Source organism: Lepus europaeus, chromosome 3, assembly GCF_033115175.1.
Source record: "Lepus europaeus isolate LE1 chromosome 3, mLepTim1.pri, whole genome shotgun sequence".
NCBI lineage: Eukaryota > Metazoa > Chordata > Mammalia > Lagomorpha > Leporidae > Lepus > Lepus europaeus.
In genome coordinates this window covers 159,822,931-159,844,135 of record NC_084829.1, presented here as the reverse complement: position 1 = coordinate 159,844,135, position 21,205 = coordinate 159,822,931, and the positions used below count along the sequence as shown (strand labels likewise).

At 57.2% G+C, this 21,205-nt stretch overlaps 1 protein-coding gene across 2 annotated transcripts in view; it reads right to left on the bottom strand.

Moving 5' to 3' along the window:
* Positions 1-21,205, bottom strand: part of TMEM181 (transmembrane protein 181) — a 73,951-nt gene that overhangs the window by 21,269 nt on the left and 31,477 nt on the right. For both annotated transcript variants that reach the window (XM_062186991.1, XM_062186992.1), the window contains exons 2-6: positions 15,749-15,852; positions 7,677-7,732; positions 5,665-5,755; positions 4,200-4,321; positions 470-580 (exon numbers count right to left, since the gene is read on the bottom strand). In XM_062186991.1, coding sequence (XP_062042975.1) covers positions 470-580; positions 4,200-4,321; positions 5,665-5,755; positions 7,677-7,732; positions 15,749-15,852 — 484 coding nt within the window. The remainder of the gene's footprint in view (positions 1-469; positions 581-4,199; positions 4,322-5,664; positions 5,756-7,676; positions 7,733-15,748; positions 15,853-21,205) is intronic.

The following is a 21,205-nucleotide window of genomic DNA, read 5'->3' as shown; positions in this document are numbered from 1 at the left end:
CCACACCTAAGGGAGCAGGTGCAGCCGCAGCCAGGACTCGAACCCAGTCCCCGTCAGATCCCGGTCGCCGGGCTGGCTATACTGACCCTGAACGGGCAGAAGGGACAAAGGCAGGAGGAAAGGCAGCCCCACGATCAAAGCAGCGCCCCCCCCCCCCCCAGCAGCCCCGGCGGTGTCTGAGGACCCTCGCCAGGCTGGGAGGCGGCCCTGTGCTCCTGACGGTGGGGGTGCCTCAGAACCCTTCGTGACCCTCCAGCTGGAACACGCTCAGAACACCAAGACTTCTCCACTTCTATGCTGGTCCCTTAAGCTACGGGGGCTTCCACGTTTAAGTAAGACACTGTGGCTCTCTTACGTGTCTCCCGCTGTCCAACGTTACGTTCTTTCGCTGCTGTGATGCGTGCAATCACTCATAGAGGCCTGGGGCTGCCAGGGCCGCGTGTGCGGCCACGGGGCCAGGCGCACTCACCGTGAAGTGCATCTCCTTGACGGGCAGCTTGAGGTGCTCAAAGCCCACGGTCACGGTGTACTGCGAGTAGTTCAAGTAGCCGAGGTGAGCCACGATCATCTCCGCGCATTTCTGCAGAGGCACAAGGAGGGCCTGTGTCGTTAAGGCAGGCAAAGCGGACTCCCCACCCCGTCCCACGACGGGAGCGCACGCAGCACCAGGGGAGCAGAACTGCGCGTTTCCAGGAACTCCACGCGAGCCCAGACTCGGAGCCTGGCCAAAACCGTCCCAGAAAAAAAAGAACCACGGGGTCGTTTTCGGCAGCATACTATAGCTTAAAGTAATTAGAATGTTTCTGATTTGGATGACTGAAAATGTCACCTGCATTAAAAGGGTAACAATGCAAAAGACCCAAACCTGGTACTTCTGTAAAACTACAGTGCCCAGCCTGCCCGCCCGTCCCCCTGCAGCCACGATCAGGACACACGGGGTGGACGACACCTTTCCCTCTCTCCCCGGGAGCCTGTCCCAGCCCCACCACATCAAGAACAGCCGTGTGCACACTTCACTGCCTGTCGTGCACACCCTTCTCCTCCTGGGGACTAAGAACCAGGTCTGCTCTGTTTGGTCAGCCCCTGCAGGAGTGGCGGGGAGGTGCAGCCCTCACTTTGGGGTACAAATGTGCATGCTACTCACTGGCCAGGTGTCCAGAGCCAGCGACATCCCCTTCAGAGCTCTGGCCGGCCATGCCACGTGGGCCAGCACACCTGGGACATGGCTCTGTCACCTGGATGGATGCACGGCCCCCCGTGCCACCAGGCAGTGCAGCCAGTGCCCAGAACTAACGGGCAGCTCTGAGGCTTTCCAGGTGCACCTGTTGTCACGGTGGCTCTCAACAGGGCAGTTGCCCCTACAGCGAACAAAGGCTTTCCACACTTCCAAGATCTGAGGTCAGGGTCAGAAAACAGATCTGGTTGTAAATAAGAGGGCTTTACAAGGTGAGGGCACCTGGAGGAGAGAAGGCCTGGGTAGCATAGGCTGCTACCTGTAGAGCGCGTAGAGCAGAGCCAGCGTGCAGCAGTCTGATGGAAGCATCAAGGCCCAGGTCACAAGGCAATGCTGCACCTGCCCTGATGCCTGCCACACTTGGGAACACGAACTCTCGGCTGGCCACCTGCCCCAATGCCCGCCACACTCATGTCCCCGAGCTCTCCGGCTGCCCACCTGCCCCAGTGCCCGCCACATTCGTGTCCCCAAGCTCTCTGGCTGACCACCTGCCCACATGCCCGCCTCACTTGGGGACACGAGCTCTCTGGCTGACCACCTGCCCCGATGCCCGCCACACTTGGGGACACGAGCTCTCGGCTGCCCACCTGCCCCGATGCCCGCCACACTTGGGGACACGAGCTCTCGGCTGCCCACCTGCCCCGATGCCCGCCACACTTGGGGACACGAGCTCTCGGCTGCCCACCTGCCCCAATGCCTACCACACTCGTGTCCCTGAGCTCTCCGGCTGACCACCTGCCCTGATGCCCGCCACACTCGGGGCTCTCCATCCTGCCCCCCCCGCCGACTCTCCCGTGTTAGAAGAGTACGTCACCTGCCACATTTTATCCCATCTGAGCCACGGCTTCCTGCCCACCTGGCTGGCTCTGGGCATGTGAGTGCCGATTCCCCTTCCTCTAGGAGGGGACAGCGGGGGTGTGGCATCCCCAGGAAGGGGCAGGTCAAACACCAGGAACAGGGCAGACACACACTTCTGACAGGTGCAGGTGGGACCCTTGGTCTTCTCTCATCAGCAAAAGACTACATCCTTCCACTCTGCCAGAGCTGCTGGGAAGGCACCCGAGGGTCCATGGCCCCCAGCCCAAGCCGCGGATGTGCTGCCCTGGCTTCAAACTGGCCCAGCACTGGCTGCTTCAGGGATGGGGGAGTGAACCAGCAGAGCACTGCCCTTCTCGGCTGCCAGCATGGACAACCTTGCCACCAAGGCAAGACCGTCGTCTCTCTCCACGTCACAGAAACGGCCATCTAGACGGCGGTGAGTCCCCTGTGACCTAGGGCGGTGAGTCCCTGTGACCTAGGGCGCGGCTTTCTTTAACAGGAAGAGAGCAGAGCCATGAGGCTCACCCGTACAGCTCTAGGGATACAACACTGCCCCCTCCTCCCTCCCTCTCCTTTCTCTCCTCCTTTTCCTCTTTTTTACTTTTCAAGGTAACATATTTGTAATGTACATGATAGAGCCCACCCTGTTCAGGCCAGGGCAGTGCTTCTGCAGGGCTAGGGAGAGCCTGGAGCAGACAGAACAGAGATGTTCCCCAGGGGGTCTCAGTGTGAACTGAGGTGGGCTCCCCACGGACACGCACCGAAGGGCCCTTCTCCAGGGGCACAGCACGGCAGCCAGGTCCCGGGAGCAACAGTGCAGCCAAGCCGGCCCCTTCGGCGGCCTGGGTCTTCCTGAAACCGAGGCTCTGGGTGTGGTCACCACCTGTCCCTGTTTCAAACCCAAAGGCCCTGTGTGCCAGGAAGCCGGGCCCTCCCAGCGGCAGGGGGACGCCCACTGCCCGGCTGCCGTCACGCCCCAGCTCTGCTGAAGTGCGGCCCGTGGATGGCGCACCTCCTGCACGCAGCCCCGGGGGCCCGAGGCTCCACCAGCGCTGTGCACGGCCACACACATCATTCACCCTGACCTCTCGCCGCTTTGCCAAGATGGGGGGAAAGACTGTACCCTCGCTATGCAGATGGGGAAACACACCCCAGAAGCTTGCTCAGGCCACTCGTGAACGAGACGGGGAGGCAGCGGGAGGGCCAGCCACTTGGCTGCCTTCCTCAGACACCAGCTCACCGCGATGGGCGCGCCAGAGGCTGCCGAGGTCAGGGGGCCGACACTGCGCCAGCTGAGAGGGGGCCGCCCTGCCGGCACAGCCCACCCTGTAGCCGGAGCTCTGACACGTTCCAGCCTCCCGTGTTAACTGTCAGCACAGGGACCAGCGGCGGTGGCTGCTGCCATCCAGGGGTCCTCCCCACGTGGCGACTTCCTTCTTTCCCGGACAGACAGGCCGGCATGCAGGAGTCCCGGGACAGCGGGACTCTGCCCCCTCCACCGTCACCTGCGTGGGGGTGGGCACAGCTCCAACCGCCCCCAGCCTCCGCTCCTTCTACGAGAGGGGCTCTCGGGACGCCTGGCTCCCACAGCCCTCTTCAGTGCCCTCGGCAAGTGCACTGCCGTTTCCGATACTCTCCAAGTGGCCCCCGCTGCCAGTCACCTGGGGAGTCCCGACAAGGCCTCCGGGCTGGCAGGGACCCGCTGTGGGCCTTCACACTCTGAACAGCCTGGTGCTGCAGGGGTCGGCAGTGGCTGTCAGTCTCCTGTCCCAAAGCCACACTGCCGCTGAGCCCGAGGCCTGGGCATCCTACCCCCAGCAAGGACGGGCACTCAGCGCACGGCTGGAACCCCGAGTGACCACAGCGTGCGGCAGGCCCCCCTCCGGGAGACGCAGCCCAGTGGTGTGTGCGGACATGCCAGGCAGTGAGCCACCCAGATGATGACCACAGCCATGGTGCGTGTGCAGGGGATGCGGCAGGATGTCAGTGCACACACGTGTGCACGTGTGTGTATGCATGTGCAAGTGGCTAAGAACTTGGAAGAGACGGCTGAGCTGAATTTTCCAGGCGTGAATGCACTTGCTCTCCTGGAGCACAACTTTGCACCTGCAGGCGTGCGGTGGTGCGCAGCCGCCTCCACACTCACCCCTGCGCACGTGAGCGTCCTGGTCCGGTTGTGGACCTTGTTGTGAATGTACATCGTGGTTCCATCCTGAGCGACACCGTCCACCTTCACCGTCAAGGGGAAGCTCGTCTGAATGGAGGTCTCTACAAAACAGGGAGGCTCGGCGTCACGCTTCCAGAGGGGCTGCCCGGCTGTCACTCAGAGAGCCCGGCAGTCCTGAGACCACCCCCCACCTCAGGGGCCCAGAACACTCCACCTCCAGCCTGTCACTCGGGCCCGCTGGTTCTACTGCATAATATGCTGTGTCTCATGGCTAATACAATCATATTTTCCCTTCCCCACCTAAAATTGTCATTAACCAAAACAGAAATACATGTCTCATTTTTCCTGATTATATAATTTGCTATTTTTTGGCTTATATTCTTATTATAAAAAAAACCAGAGATCAAAAAAAATGAAGCTGGCATTAAATGCTAGACATGCCCGTAATTAGCTTTTTTGTGTGTCTCTTCGTCAAAGACCACTGCTAGACGTACAAATACGTGGTGACACAGATTTCACTTTTGCTTTCCATGTTACGAAAAGGGAGCAATGACTGCCACAGGGTTATCTTTCCAAATTCTCCCTCAACTTCACCGGAATCGCAAACCTGAGAAAACAACTGGGGTGAGCCCCTTCCCAGTTCTCCCCAGGATGACGTTAGACTAGCACATTCCAACGCCCAGAAGTGAGTCCGCTACTCCAGGGACGCCCTGGGTGGGGCTCCTCGGCCTCGCACAGCGGACACCCCGGACAAGCCCTGCTGGGACCTGGCCTGGGCAGGGGCGTGCCTGGGGCCCAGTCCTGAGATGCCAGCAGCAGCCCCCTGCCCCTTCAAGCTGTGACAACTCAGACTGTCGCCAGACACTCGGCCCCCGGGTCTCTGGGGTGCCAATCCCTGCTTTGTCTCCCAGGACCCTGCTGGGAAAAGCTGGAGCTTCGGCACCTGCCCCGTGCCGCCGCCGCCGCCGCCGTGGGGGCCAGTGCGTGCTCAGCAGGGACTGCACGGTGACTTGGTGGTGACTTGGTGGTGCCCGCTGGGCGGCATCCCAGGAGCTCCGAGTCACTGCTATTGTAACAACAAACATCTCTCTCTGAGCACTGGTCCAAATGGTGTAAAGTCCTTTCAATCTCTAAATATAATGTTTTGTACGAAGAAAACCACACTGAAACTGGAAACCTCAGGATCCTTTTTGTTTTAAGACAGAGAAAGGTTCCACCCACCGGTTCACCCCTCAAATACCCAGAAGGGCTGCGGCCAGGCCAGGCACTCGATCTAGGCCTCCCACATGGTGGCAGGGACCCCACCACTTGAGCCATCCCCGCCTGCCTCCCGGTGCTCACAGCAGGAAGCTGGATGGGACCAGAAGCAGCACCTGACCCAGACACTGATGGGGGCTCTGGGCATCACAGTCGCTGGGTGAAATGCCCTCCCCAGGCCCCGTACCTTTTGACTGATTCAATTCAACCACACACGTCAGCCACAGCTGCTGATTATACGTCGACAGTGGATTTGAACGTAACTGAATGGGCTTTAGCTGCAGCAGAAGAGAACACAAGTTAGGTGACACCAGGAAGCTATTTGCTGAGCACAGACAACACACAGATTCCTTAACACACAGATTCACGTTGAGCCCGAGCTCCGGCGCACTTTCCTTCTGGAAACACAAGTGACTGCCTTCTGGAAGCAAGGACTAACTTCGGCTGCAGCCCCTAGCTCTGTCCCAGCGCCTGGCTTCCCCACCTGCAGCCTCGTTTACATAACAGAGAAAAGCCAGCGTGAGAGCAGGCTGGGGGGCGGTGCTGAGCAGCAGAGGGCCCAGAGACAGAACCTCTCACTCCCAAGGTGGTGGCCTGGGATGACCTCCGAGCGCCACTCGGCCACTGGCCTGCAGCGGAAAACTAGAGGGGGCCGCGCTCCCAAGGCCTCTCCTGCAGTCTTCTGGGATGCACGGCGGTGGGGGACGGGAGTCGTGTGTGGAGCCCACCCGTGGTCCTCGGTGGGGTAGAGCAGTCCTCGGCATCGTCTGAATGTGTTGCTTTGTGTTCCAACCTCCAGGACACTGCCTGGGACCAAACACTTGCCCACAGGCCCCCATGGCCACGACACCCAGGGCACTTCAGAAAGTTCAGACTAATTGGGTACAAATGCTGTTTAAACGAGTTTTTCATGCTACACATTGTCCAAGAACTTCTCGAGGACCCACGGCCGGCCCTCCACACCTGCAGGCTCGGAAGCTGGGGGTTTGACAACCACAGCTAAAACAACGCGAGGGGAAGGACACTGCACCTGCACCAATCAGTCGGCTTCTCGTCATCGCCCCCTGGGTGACACGCGGTGGCCACGACCTGCACCGCTCTCCACGTGCTGGGAGTCCCAAGTGGCCCAGGGTGACCGGAGGTGCACGGGGGATGTGTAGGCTACGTGCAGAGACAACAGCCTTGGATGTCAGAACCCTGATCGCAGTGCTACAGGGTGTTCCTGGACCCGACGCCCGAGGACACCGAGGGACAGTTGTATTGTCCCTGCAGTGAGGATGGTCTTTGGGAACAAGCCAGGCTCAGGGGGAAGCTGCTATCTGCAGGGTCAAAAAGAGACTTGAAAAAAAAAAAAAACAAAAACTGCTAGGAAACTCCAACGGGATCGGCCCAGGAGTTACAGAAAACTAAAGGGATGCGAGGAAAACGTGAGGACAGCTGAGCCGAGGGCCCCTCCACACTAGCAGGAGCCGGAGCAACCCGAAGGCTAAGCCTTAGGGCATTCTTCCTCCTCTGTCCCTTTGAAAAGCTGTGGAAGCAGAGAGCCCGCAGGGTGGACGGAGCAGCGAGAGGAGGGACTTGGGTCCAACACTCAGGTTCAAGCTCCGCCCTCGGGTGCCCTGCAGGTGCAAGGTGCGCACTTGACAGAAACACAAAAGGGCTTTGCTGCTTGGGTTCTGAGTTAGTGCCTACTGAAGACACCAAAAGTCTCCAACTGGAGAATCAAAGCACATTAAAAAAAAAAAAAGGGTTTTCATTTAAGCTGAGTTCATGTGAGGGAACCCCCAGAATTGCTGCAAAGAAGGGGTACCATTAGAAAAGGGACACAGAGCTCACGTCTTCACCTGGGCAAACTGAGTGAGACGAGGTCAGGCACACGGGGTCGCCTGCTAACGGGCTCGGGGACCGAGTGGCCGCCTCTGCTCCCTACCAAGGGCTCGGGGACCGAGTGGCCGCCTGTGCTCCCTGCCAGCAACACCACTCTCCTAAGGACTCAGGTGTTGATCACAGAGGAAAAGACAGCTTCAGCAAACAAGGGCCCAGGAAGCCAGCGGGAAACAGCGGCAGCAGAACTCTGTGTGTCTGAGAAGCAAGACACAAAGGAACACGCAGCCGCTCTTACACCCTGGCAGCAGGACCCGCCCGTGATCGGCATCCGTGACGCCCCGCCAGCCACCGCGCATACCCAGTCCTACTTACCTTTTTGCTATTATTTAGTGAAAAATTAGCTGCAGAAGTCTGGATCACTTTGGGTCCTAATGTGTAACAGAGAAGAGAAGGGGAAAACACGTTATAGCTACGGTGATCATTTGTTGATTTTTTTTTTTCAAATGCCAAGAAGGACTCGTGCAGTCTACAGATATGGTCTTATTTAAAACCAAGTCTTTCTTTAGATTATAAATATGCAGAAAACACACACAGAGTATCCACTCTGCTGTGTGTGACTTCCCAGTACACACCAACACCACTGACCACGTGCAGTGCATACGATTTCCATGGGAACATGGGAACGCTCCATGGTCCTATCTATGGGAGTTTTCTCTCCAACACATGGATCCAAGAAAACATCAGCTATGCAGACTCACTCTATGAAGGTTGCAAAGTGTAAGGATCTCTTCTCAACAACTAAGACTTATCTGTTCACCCCATTAAACCAGTCTTGCAGATACATTTATAAGTAGGGGACATAAAGTGGCACAATATATACTAATAATAATAACAGCGGGGCTGGCATCATGGTATAATAGGTTAACCCTCCACCTGCAGCACCAGCATCCCATGTGGGCACCGGTTTGACTACCAGCTGCTCCTCCTCCAATCCAGCTCTCTGCTGTGGCCTGGGAAAGCAGGAGAAGATGGCCCAAGTGCTTGGGCCCCTGCAGCCACGTGGGAGACCAGAAAGAAGCACCTGGTTCCTGGCTTCAGATCGGTGCAGCTCTGGCTATTGCAAGACCTCTCTCTCTCTCTCTCTCTCTCTCTCTCACTGTCTGTAACTCTATCTCTCAAATAAATAAATAAAATCTTTTTTTTTAACAACAACCAAAAACAAAAAAAAAAAAAACAGCATATGGCTTTTCCTGAAATAACAGGTGTACAAGCTGCATAGATTGCTTCTCAAAAAATTTTTTGATGTATTTATTTACTTAAAAGGCAGAGAGAGAGAGAGAGAGAGAGAGAGAGAGAGAGAGAGAAAGAGAGAAAGAGAGAGAGAGAGAGAGAAATCTTCCATCTATTGGTTCACTCAGCAAATGCTCCCAACAGCCCGAGCTGGGCCAGGCCACAGCCAGGAGCTTCCCACACGGGTAGCAGGAACCCAAGTACTTGGGCCATGACGCACTATCTCCCAGGTGCATTAGCAGGAAGCTGGATCAAAAGCAGAGTGGTCAGGACTCAAACCCAGTACTCCAAAATGAGATGTGGACGTCCCAAGCAGATGCTCTGCCTGTCATGCCACCACACATGCCCCCTAAATGTTTCTGTTGCGTAAAATACATAAGAACAATGCTACTGTGGATGTACAGATACTCTGTCAGAAGAAGAATGGCTGCATCCTGTGGTATATATTTGCATGGAAAACTTTTTTTTTTAATTATTTTATTTATTTGAAAGAGTTACAGAGAGAGGTAGAGACAGAGAGGTCTTCCATCCAATGGTTCACCCCCTAGATGGCCATAATGGCTGGAGCTGTGCCAATCTGAAGCCAGGAGCCAGGAGCTTCTTCCAGGTCTCCTACATGGGTGCAGGGGACCAAGGACTTGGGCCATCTTCTCCTGCTTTCCCAGGCCACAGCAGAGAGCTGGATCGGAAGAGGAGCAGCCGGGAGTAGAACTGATATCCATATGGGATGCCGGCACTGCAGGCCAGGGCTTTAACCCACTGCACCACACTGCCAGCCCCAGAAAACTTTTTATTAGACAGGCAGAGTTAGAGAGAGAGACAGAGAGAAAAGGTCTTCGTTCTGTTGGTTCACCCCCAAAATGGCTGCCACAGCCGGTGCGCTGCGCTGATCTGAAGCCAGGAGCCAGGTGCTTCTTCCTGGTCTCCCATGTGGGTGCAGGGGCCCAAGCACCTGGGCCATCCTCCACTGCACTCCCGGGCCACAGCAGAGAGCTGGACTGGAAGAGGAGCAACCGGGACTAGAACCTGGCGCCAATATGGGATGCCGGCACCTCAAGCGGAGGATTAACCAAGTGAGCCATAGCGCCGAACCCCCCCCCCAAAACAAACAAACAAACAAACAAACTTCTTACCAGCAACATTTAGTTGGATTGTTGGGTTTTTTAAATCCATTTTGCCAGTCTCTGCTTTGTGATTGGAGAACTGAAGCCATTTACATTTACCGTAATTACTGATGAAGAGGCACGCACTTCTGCCATGTTGCTCTCTGTGATGGACGTGCTTTCCAAATGCCTCTTGGTTCCTCTGTCTCTCACTTACACCCTAAAGTCACAGCACTCAAATTCTGACTCACAGCTCAGCGTCAACAACGTGGAAACCCTCTGCACAGCTCCTTCTCCACCGTTCAACTGTGCTCTCATAATTTTGACGGAATTTTATCTTTACATACGTCCGAAACCGTTCAACTTTAGTGGACTAGTTTAATTATGCAGAAGATAAAATGTGGAGTTACAAATCAAAATTACAATAATACTAGCTTTTAGACTAGTCATTATTTAATGTACTAATCTCTTAAATCGTGTAGAAAATAAAAAATAACAGACCACTGTTACAATACTATCAGCATTCGTAAAAAATGATTTGTTTATTTATCTGAAAGGCAGAGAGAGAGAGAGAGAATGATTGACTGTCTGCTGGTTCACTCCCCAAACAGCCACAGGGGCTGGGATTGGTCCAGGGCAAAGTCAGGAGCCTGGAACTTCATCCGGGTCCCCCATGTGGGTGGCAGGGACTCAGGTGCCTGGGCCACCCTCCACTGCTTTCCCAGGTGCATTAGCAGGGAGGTGGATCAGAAGCAGAGCAGCCGGGGCCTGACTGTGATACAGGATGCCAGCATTTGAGTGGCGGCTTAACCGCTGCCCCACAACACCTGTCCCTACCACGAGCTTCTGTAATTCCCCTGCCGTTGTCTTTACTGAGGTCACATGGCTTTGAATCACCGTCTGGTATCGTTTCATTTCAATCCGCAGGGCTCCCTTTAGTAATTCTTTCAAGGCGGTCTAGCGGCAACAAACTCTCAGCTTTTTAAAAAAAATTTATTTATTTATTAACGTACTTATTTATTTGAAAGGCATGGTTACAGAGAGAGAGGGAAGAGAGAGTGAGAGAGAGAGAGATCTTCCACACTGGTTCACTCCCCAAATGGCCAAAATGGCAGGGGCTGGGCCAGGCCAAACCCAGGAGCCCAGAGCTTCCAGGTCTCCCATGTGGGTGCAGGGGTCCAAGCACTTGGGCCATCTTCTGCTGCTTTCCCAGGCCATTGGAAGGGAGCTGGATTGGAAGTGGAGCAGCTATGTCTCGAACCAGTGCTCACATGGGATGCTGGCATCGCAGTGGATTAACCCGGTACACCACAATGCCAGCCCCTCTCAGCTGCTATTTATCTGAGAACGTTTCCCTCACTGAAATATATATATATATATATTTTTATAAATAAATATTTTATAAATATTAAATGTTTTATAAATAAAACATATATATACATATATGTTTTATAAGTAAAACATATATATACATGTATATGTATATGTATATATATGTTTTACATGAGACAGAGAGAAGGAGAAATTGAGAGTCATATCATCTGCTGGCTCACTCTCCAAACACCTGCAGTGTCTAGGACTGGGCCAGGCCCAAGCTGGGAGCTAGGAGTGCCAGCCAGTCTCCCGCAGGGGTGCCGGGGGCCTCACTGCTCCCAGGGCCCACATCAGCAGGATGGGATCAGGAGCCTTACCCAGGTACTCTAAGACCAGACAAAGATGTCTTAACTGGTGGTTAAACGCCCCACACTGGGAGTTCTGCCCGGCGTGGAGCCCCGGGTGGACAGCTGTCTCCCAGCACTCTGAACGTATCAGCCCACCCTTCCGACGTGCAAGGCTCCTCACAGGGCATCCGGGGGTATCTTCAGGAACGCTGGGTCTCCACAGGAGTGCCTCTGAGTTGGTCCTAGATCGTGTCTGCTGCTCCTAGACGCTTCCACGCACGTCTTTCATCAGACCTGCAGTTCTCAGCTACGCTTTCTTTAAATACCTCCTCTGCCCCCTCTGGCTGTCCTCCACGATGCAGATCCCGGCCTGCCCGGTGTCCCCAGGGCCCCTCGGGCTCTGTCCACTCTCCTTCAACCTTCCTCTTCTGTCCCGCACACTGAACACCTGCCAAGACGCTCTGCCCAGCTGTGCGGTTTCTCCCCCCGCCTCTGGAGGCCCCCGTCTGAGCCACCGCGCGCCCTCAGCTGCAGTTCCTGCCGTCAGGTTTCCTGTGTCTTCGCTGGTAGCTCTGTGCTGGCCAGCGTTCCCCGCCTTCCTCTAGCTCCCTGAGGCTCTGTCCAGGGGAGTCTCCTTCACTGTCTTTGTATCCTTTCTGAGTTTGGGTGGAAAACTGAACACTGGGACGGAATCAAGTGATCTCTCTGCAGTCACATTCTCCTTCCCAGGGTCTGCTGCTTTGTTTTTGTTGTGCTGTTGCTGCCGAGAGCCGTCCGTGAGCCGTCTGTGAGCTGTCCGTGAGCCGTCCGTGAGCTGTCCATGAGCCGTCCATGCGCTGTCTGTGAGCTGTCTGTCCGTGTGCTGTGAGCTGTCTGTCCATGCGCTGTCCGTGTGCTGTCTGTCCGTGTCTGTCCGTGAGCTGTCTGTCCGTGAGCTGTCCGTCTGTGAGTGTCCGTGTGCTGTCCGTGAGCCATCCGTAAGCTGTGTGTCCGTGAGCTGTCTGTCCGTGAGCCGTCCGTGAGCTGTGTGTCTGTGAGCTGTCTGTCCGTGAGCCGTCCGTGAGCTGTCTGTCCGTGAGCTGTCTGTTCGTGAACTGTCTGTGTGAAAAGCCAGGCTGAAGTGGAACCTCCCGGTCTTCGCGGTCCTCCCCGAGCCTGCGCCCTTCTTGGGCAGGTTCTGTGACCCCGTATCCCTGGGGGATCCACTCCAAGGTGCCCAGAGGATGCCTGAACCTGCAGAGTGCCGAGTCCTGGACGCACCATCATTTCCCCACGAGAGTTTCTAATCAGATGCAGCGAGATTCACAACAATCTAACAGAATCCTCTAGAACAGAAACGAAGGCTCTGGGGACAGTTTACTCCTGGGGGTTTCTGTTTAACGTAGACCACGGGCACTGAGACTGCACGAAGCAGAGCCACTGACGGGGGACAACTGGGCATCGCGCTGCCCTTGAATGTGCCAGTCTCCAACGGCTGGCTCCCAAAGGGGAGAGAGAAAAGCAAGTGGGGTGGGGGCGTGCCGGCCCTGTAAACACTGGAACTCAGTCCAGCCAGAAACGGGGGCTGCAGCCATGGCAGGAGGAGCATGACAGCGCCCCTCCCGGCACCTCCGTGACCAGAGAAGGCCACCAGGACTGCAGCACGGCTCCCTGTCGTCTGGAGGCCCGGGGCCTTTTTGCCCAGCTGTGTGTGGGCTGCTCCAGGGATGTGGCTGCTGCCGTGCTGAGAGCCGCACTGAGCAAAGTCATGCACAATTGAATGGCCAGGGCTCCCCCGGAAGTAGCAAGCCCGTAACAGACTCCCAAGTTCCAAACCAGCCACGCCCACCAGACATTCCCAGGGCTCCTGCCCCGCCGTCTCCCCAGAACCCTTCACCACCCAGATTCTTGGGCTGCGATGCTTCAAAGCTTTAGCCTTAACAGGAGCAGTCAAAGGAAACACCGTGAACCGTTTCAGTTAGATTTGGAACTGTATTCTAAAGCGCGCCCCTCTCATCTTGCGGCGCCAGTTTCTGGGCTGCCTCCGTGACCCCGACATTCCCCACTGAAAGCGGGAGAAGCACCTGGCGCTCCACCGCCCAGGGCGGGACCCTCTCCGCGCCGCATTTACAACACTGAGAAGCGGTCTCGCTGCAGGAAGCAGGCTGGGGCCGCGGTGAGGCCTCTCTCAGATTTGCAGCCTGAGTGGTCTCCTAGCCCAGGAGGCAAGCAGTCAGGCAAGAAGTAAAACCCAGAGTCGGGCTGTCTCTCGGGATGCCCAATCACCTAACGGACGCCTGAGTTTGAGCCACGGCTCCACTCCAACTCTACCTTCCTGCGATGCACACCCTGGGAGACAGCAGTTGATGGCTCCAATGCTTGGGTCCCTGCCGCCTACCTGGGAGACCCAGATGGAGTTCTGGGCTCCTGGCTTTTGCCTGGCCAAGCCCAATTTGGGGAGTGAAACAGCAGATGGAAGATCTGTATGTGTGTGTATCTTTCAAATAAAAATAAATAAATAATTTTTTTAAAGAAAGAACCAGGGGATGTCGTGACGTGATGGGTAAAGCCACCACCTGCAATGCCATCTTCCTGTAAGGGCATCGGTTTGAGTCCTGGCTGCTTCACTTCCGATCCAGCTCCCTGCTAATGCACCCAGGAAAGCAGTAGAAGATGACCCAAGTGCTTGGGCCCCTGCTACCCACATGGGAGACCTGGAAGAAGCTCCTGGCTCCCGGCTTCAGTCTGGCCCAGCTCCATCCATTGTGACCATTTGGGGAGTAAACCAGCGGATGGAAGATCTTTCTTTCTCACTCTCTGTAACTCTGTTTTTCAAATAAAATAAATAAATCTTTAAAAAAAATGGGAATGACAAACTCAAAGGTCCCAAGGCACTCCTGACTCTGAGATGGTAGTCACCTTACCACGTGAGGCAATTATAAACAAGCGCTCGTGATGGTTAACCCTGTGTCAACGTGACCGGGCTACAGGCGCCCGGGTGCCTGGTTAAACGTCACTCTAGAGCATCTGTGAGGACATCGCTGAATGAGACGACACCTGAGTCGGGACGGAGGCAGGCAGATCCCCCGTCCCAGTGTGGTGGCCTCCAACCACCCACAGGAGGCCTCAACAGAACAAGACGACTGTGGAAGAATTCACTCTCTCTGCCTGGGCTCTCTCCGTCTCCCTTCTGGCACCAGAGAGAGTCTTCTACCTCTGGACTCACGCTTAGATGTGGACTGGAACATGTGCCACACTGGCCCTCCCGGTGCCAGGCATTGGCACTGGTGTTCAGTGGGCACTCCTGGGTCTCGGTCTAGGTGACTACAGATACAGGGATTTCTCCATCTTCAAATCCCACAAGCCAATTCGTGATAATAAATACACAGACAGATACACAAGACCACCCTGTCTTGTGAACACAGTAGCTGGAGCAGGAAAGGGACGTGAAATCCCACTAGCGCTTTTCTCTCTGGGCCTTGGCGGTCACTCTCCACTTCAGCACGAAGGCTGGATGTGATCACAGCTGCGGTGACGGCGTGGCCTACAGAAACCCGAGTTGGCTGAGGTCCCACTGAGACGGGAGACCATGAGAACAGGAGCACGTCCCCGCCACTCTTAAAGGACAGCTGTGGACATCAAGGAAGACAGTGGCTGTCCCCTGTGCTGTGACTCACAGCACTGTCACCTCTTGGTGACTTAATGGTACCATCATCATCCCAGCACCCTGCACCGAGGGGCTGCTGCTGCTCCGGCTTCCTCAGCCCATTCCCTAGCTGGTCCCAGGTTAGATGAAGGAACCAGCTTTCTGGGGCCCAATGCCTCCGGGACAGGTTAAGCCTACTTGTCCTTCACATGTTAATGCTAGGTGCATCAATCAAGCAAACACCTACCAGAAACCACCCAAACTGAAAACGATGTCAGGCAGAGGGGAAGAGCACCTGGCCACGCTGCAGGGCCCCGTGGAATGGCAGGGGCCCGGAAGGCGAGGGCAGAACTGGGTCTGCAGGCCCCATGGGGACGAGCTCCTCACGCGGCGCTGCCGGGAACGTGGCAGGGCACATGGCTGCCTCACATCTCCGCTGTGGCCCCCCTCAGCCGAGCGCCCGGCTGGTGTGCACCCACACCCTGCTGCACCCCGCCAGCCGCCAGCGCCCGGGGCGGGGTCTGGCACAGGGCTCTCTAGGAAGCATCTGTGTCGCCTATAAGAGGCATGTGATCAAGCCAGGCCAACGGGACCCTCGGCTCCCACGCAGGCAAGGCCAGGGCTGCTCAGGGAGAAGTCGGGGTGCAGGGCTGAGCCCCTCCCACACTGTGGGTTCAGAAGAAACGAGTGGTAATCTCCCTCCACACTGCGTCCTCGGCCGGGGGGCGTGCCCGGCAGAATGGAGCGGCTGTAGCCTGGACTCACCTCTGATGCCGACAAAGACGGTCAGGCCAAAGCAGGCGAAGAACACGACGAACACCAGGACGAAGTGGCGCTTGGAGAGCGTGTAGAGCCGCATGGGCGCCAGCCTGAGGACGGAAGCCGACGCGGGGGCGGTCAGGAGGGGTCTGTGGCAGCCCCAGGACGCGTCCCGCCCCAGCCGCCCTCCCCACACCCCTGGCAGCGGAAGCCGGCAGACGGCTCTCCCTGGAGTGGGACCGCACACCCCACCCTGGTCTGCGGGGGACAGGCCAACCCCAGGCCTCATCACAGGAACACTGAGCACTGTGGCTCCTATGTCCCCAGGGCACCACGCCCGCCTGCAGCTGCCCTGGTGAGCCCCAGTGCGACATGGAGTGCGGGCACGTGCTTGGTGAGAGCTGTCACAGCCATGCCCGCACCAGGAGCCCCAGGGACCGCAACCCCAGATCTCCTGTGTCCTCCTGGGGAAGTGCAGCCCAGCCTCGGGGGTGTCTGCTTTTGACGTGGCCAAGCAGGCAGCCTGCAGTCTGCTGCGACTGACCAACACCACCAGGGAACCTTCTAGAGGCTGCAGCCTGCCCTCCCGGCAGGAGAAATCATAGGGGTGCGGTGGCGGGGTACAGTGGCCCTATCTCTTTTAGGACTCCCCAATCAGGGCCAGCAAACAGAAGAAAAATCTGTAAGGGTCAGGCGATAAGGGTTGGGGGCCTGCGGGCCCCTGGGTCCCTCCCGGCGCTCAGCCCCGCCCTCAGAAGCAGCTCAGGTGGACGTGGGGCAGGGCTGCATCCCAACCAAACCGCAGGTTCCAGAGATGCGGCAGCTGCCCCGGGCGAGTAGCCACAGACCCCTCCCCGGGCCCCCGAGGGAGACCCCCAACCTCAACAGGATGAGTGGAGGTGGGGCTGACACCAGCAGCAGGAGGGAGGGGCAGGCCTGGCCTTGGAGGTTGTTTACTCTCCCCGCGCACAGCTCACACAAGTGTGTACACACACACACCCCTCTGCAGGCCGGAAGGCAGCTGTGGGGTCGGCTGGCGTCCTGGGGCAAAGGTGAGGCCGGGAGCCAGCGCTGCTCTGACGTGGCGGTACTGACACGCGGGCAGGAGGACACACTGCCCGGAGGCTCTCAGGGCAGTGTCCTGACGGGCAGAACCAGAGGACTCCGGTCCAAACCCCGACCCTGGGCCCTGCCAGGGGGGAAGGGAAAGCTAGGGAGGTGATCCTAACTCAGACGTGGGGTCCACAGACGACGCGCACCCAAGAGCCTTAGAGCGCCAAGGCTGGAAATGGTCTCCAGGAAGAGACCCAGGTTACAGGCGGGGAAACAGGTACCGAGACAGCAGGACACTTGCCGCGACACCACAGCTCTGCCCTCCGGCGCCAGGACCCGCTGCTCCCCTGGAGGGGAGGCAGGAGGGAAGCGGGATCCCAGCTGCTCCACTTCCAACCCCGCTCCCTGCGGATGCGTCTGGGCAGCAGTGGGTGACGGCCCAAATACTCAAGTTCCTGTCACCCACTGGCAGACTGGGATGGAGTCCCTGGCTCCTGGCTCAGCCTAGCCCAGCACCAGCGGTTGCAGCCATCAGCCAGTAGATGGAAGCTCCCTCGCTCTCGCTCTCTCTACTTTCAAATAAAGTTCTAAAATCATAAGGGGGGGGGGGCCATTCCAGACATCTGCCCAAGTCTACCCCACTCTGGACCAGCTTCTCCCGGGACACTCTCACCTGGAAGTCCTTCACTGCCTCATGGCCAATAGGCTGAAAACCAAACACTCACAGAGCCCAGTAACACAAAGGGAGAAACCGGCTTCCACTGCCCACAACCTGCCGTCCCTTTTCCTCAGTCTGAAACCTCAGCGTCATCTCTCTGAGGGTGGGGCCTTGGATCTCCTCTCGCTGAGACCCCGCCCTCCATCCTACACCCCAGCCAGCAGGGAGGGGGGCGTCCTGGCTTCCTCACTCCTCTCCACGCCCCACACCCATCCCACTGCCCAAGGCCTTGCAACTCCTAACAGAATTATTGCCATCACCTCCCAGACTCTGCTTCCCTCGCGGTTTCACACGGCTGCTCATAGCCTGCACCTGCACCTGAGGTCCCCCAGATCCTGCCCTATAGCTCCCAGCCACCCTGCATCGCACCCGAGTCCCCCTGGCCCTTGTCATCAGCACACCTTCTCAGGGCGGTACTCTGAGGACCCCATCACGGAAGGATGAGGTGGCTTGCCCTCGACCCCAAGGCTGAGAGGCGGCAACATTCAAACCCAGCACCAGCCTCCGCAGGTGGATTCTGCAACTCTAAGAACAACAATGATCCCAGCACAGGCAAGCCAGGCTCCGCCTCAGCACCGTCCACCCCGCCCCTCCACAGACAATCCACTCCCACCCATCAGTCAAGGCTCCCTGTACGCCCACGTCCCTAAACCAGTATTATCATTATCATTTTTTGACAGGCAGAGTGGACAGTGAGAGAGAAAGGTCTTCCTTTTCCGTTGGTTCACCCTCCAATGGCCGCTGCGGCCGGCACACCGTGCTGATCTGAAGCCAGGAGCCAGGTGCTTCTTCCTGGTCTCCCATGCAGGTACAGGGCCCAAGGACTTGGGCCATCCTCCACTGCCCTCCCGGGCCACAGCAGAGAGCTGGACTGGAAGAGGAGCAACTGGGACTAGAACCTGGCACTCATATGGGATGCCGGTGCCTCAGGTGGAGGATTAACCAAGTGAGCCACGGCGCTGGCCCCTGATTATTATTATTATTATTTTTTTTTTTTTGACAGGCAGAGTGGACAGTGAGAGAGAGAGAGAGACAGAGAGAAAGGTCTTCCTTTGCCGTTGGTTCACCCTCCAATGGCCGCCGCGGCTGGTGCGCTGCGGCCGGCGCACTGCGCTGATCCGATGGCAGGAGCCAGGTGCCTATCCTGGTCTCCCATGGGGTGCAGGACCCAAGCACTTGGGCCATCCTCCTCTGCACTCCCTGGCCACAGCAGAGAGCTGGCCTGGAAGAGGGGCAGCCGGGACAGAACCGGCACCCCAACCGGGACTAGAACCCGGTGTGCCGGCGCCGCAAGGCGGAGGATTAGCCTGTTAAGCCACGGCGCCGGCCTATTTTTTTTTTTTTTAAGATTTATTTATTTATTTGAAAGTCAGAGTTACAGAGAGGTAGAGGCTGAAAGAGAGGTCTTCTATCCGCTGGGTTCACTCTCCAAATGGCTGCAGCAGCCAGAGCTGTGCCAATCTGATGCCAGGAGCCTGGAGTTTCATCCATGTCTCCCACATGGGTGCAGGAGTCCTAGCACTTGGGCCATGCTCCACTGCTTTCCCAGGCCATAGCAGAGAGCTGGGTCGGAAGTGGAGTAGCTGGGACTCGAACCACTGTCCATATGGGATGCCGGCACTGCAGGTGGCGGCTTTACCCGCTATGCCACAGTGCCGGCCCCGCTAGTCTGACTGTTTTCTCCCCCATGTTCTACTCTTCCTCCTGCTGCAATGCTGGTCTGAACATGGCTCACCCCTCCAAAGCCCAAGCTGGAGTTCGGTCCTCGTTGTGAACTGGACTCTAGAGTTTGCAGTGGGCTTCAGTGGGGTTGGGACCAGATAAGGTCATCAGGGAGATCCCCCAGGAGTGACCACTGTGCAAAGTGGACTGACATTTATATATGAGGCCTATGTCAAAACTGAACTTCTTTCTCCCAATGTTATATTTTAAAATTTTTCTTATTGACTTGAAAGGCAGAAAGAGATAGAGAAATCGTCCATCCACTAGTTCACTCCCCAAGTGCCCACAATGGCTGGAGCTGGGTCAGGCCAAAGCCAGGAGCCTGGAACCCCATGTGTCTCCCATACGGGCAGCAGGGGCCTAAGTGCCGGAGCCATCCCCTGCTGCCTCCCGTGGTGTGGCTCAGCAGGAAGCTGGGATCAGAAACAGAGCCGGGACCTGAACCCAGGCTGATTTGATGGTGGCATCCCACGCAGTGTCTTTTTTTTTTTTTTTTTTTTTTTTTTTGACAGGAAGAGTGGACAGTGAGAGAGAGAGAGAGACAGAGAGAAAGGTCTTCCTTTGCCGTTGGTTCACCCTCCAATGGCCGCTGCGGCCGGCGCATCTCGCTGATCCGAAGCCAGGAGCCAGGTGCTTCTCCTGGTCTCCCATGGGGTGCAGGGCCAAAGCACTTGGGCCATCCTCCACTGCCTCCCCTGGCCACAGCAGAGAGCTGGCCTGGAAGAGGGGCAACCGGGACAGAATCCGGCGCCCCAACCGGGACTAGAACCCGGTGTGCCGGCGCCACTAGGTGGAGATTAGCCTATTGAGCCACGGCGCCGGCTTCCCACGCAGTGTCTTAACCACTGTGCCAACTCCCCGGCCCCACCCCCATCCTTTAACGTAGCTGCAGCTCCAGCCTTTGCCTTCTACCTCACAAGCGATGGGCCTAAGCAGCCCCATGCGGTTCCCCTCTGCCCAGACGGCCTTCGCCTAGGACCCGGTCCTGCCACCCCGGAGGCCACCGTGGCTCAGCCGCCACAGCGTCTACATCTGCATTAGCTGGGCCGAGCGCCTGGCAACTCTGCAGCCACCACACGGGCCCATGCAGCACTGCTCCCCCGACGCAGGGCTCGTACAACAGCGCTGCCAAGAAAGGTGGGAGGCGAGCGTGGTTGCGGGAAGGGCCTGACTCACCACAAACAGAACCGCAACACGGCCAAAGCGTGGGAGGGCAAGGCCACGAGGGAACACCCCGCGGGGCTGTCTCAGACCACGGATGAAGACATGGGAAGAACACTCGAGCCCTGACCACCGCTGCCTCCACAGACACCAAGTGCCAGCAGCACCCTGCCGGTGGCCAGCACGGCGCCCCGAGGCCAAGGGTCAGCCAGGGAGGCGGGGTTTATCTCATCTCATCAAGTCCCTCATCCAGCGGGTGGGGAGACTGCACACACTCAGCATTGCAAAGCTGCCCCGGGGTCAACGACATAGACTTCTCACCTCAGAACCTAAACACGAGGCCCTGAGCACTAGCAAGGGTCTTAAGCCCCTCAGCCTGCTCCCACATCTCACACCTCGCCTCGAGGCGCTGGCCCAGGTCCTGGCTGCACCTCCAACCCTCAGACGATCGGCAAGCAAGAGCTCTCCAGGCCTGGTTTCCTCACCTGCAAATGGAGCACACAGGGCCCTTGTCCCACGGGGCTGCAGGAGGCGTAAGGGAAGTGAGCAACATGCCGCGCCTGGACAGCGTGGTCGGATCGGAGCAAGAACCCAACCGTGTTACTTACTGCAGGCAAGAGCCGTGCTTCTCACACACCTACAACCAACGTGTCTTTGATAAAGAGCCAAAATCAACCCCTCAAGCAAGGAGTCTCTCCAACAAATGATCCCGGGAAAACTGGATCTCCATACCCAGAAGTAGGAAACAAGACCCCCACCTTACACCTAACACAAAAATCCATGCAAGATGGGTCAAGGACCTAAATCTA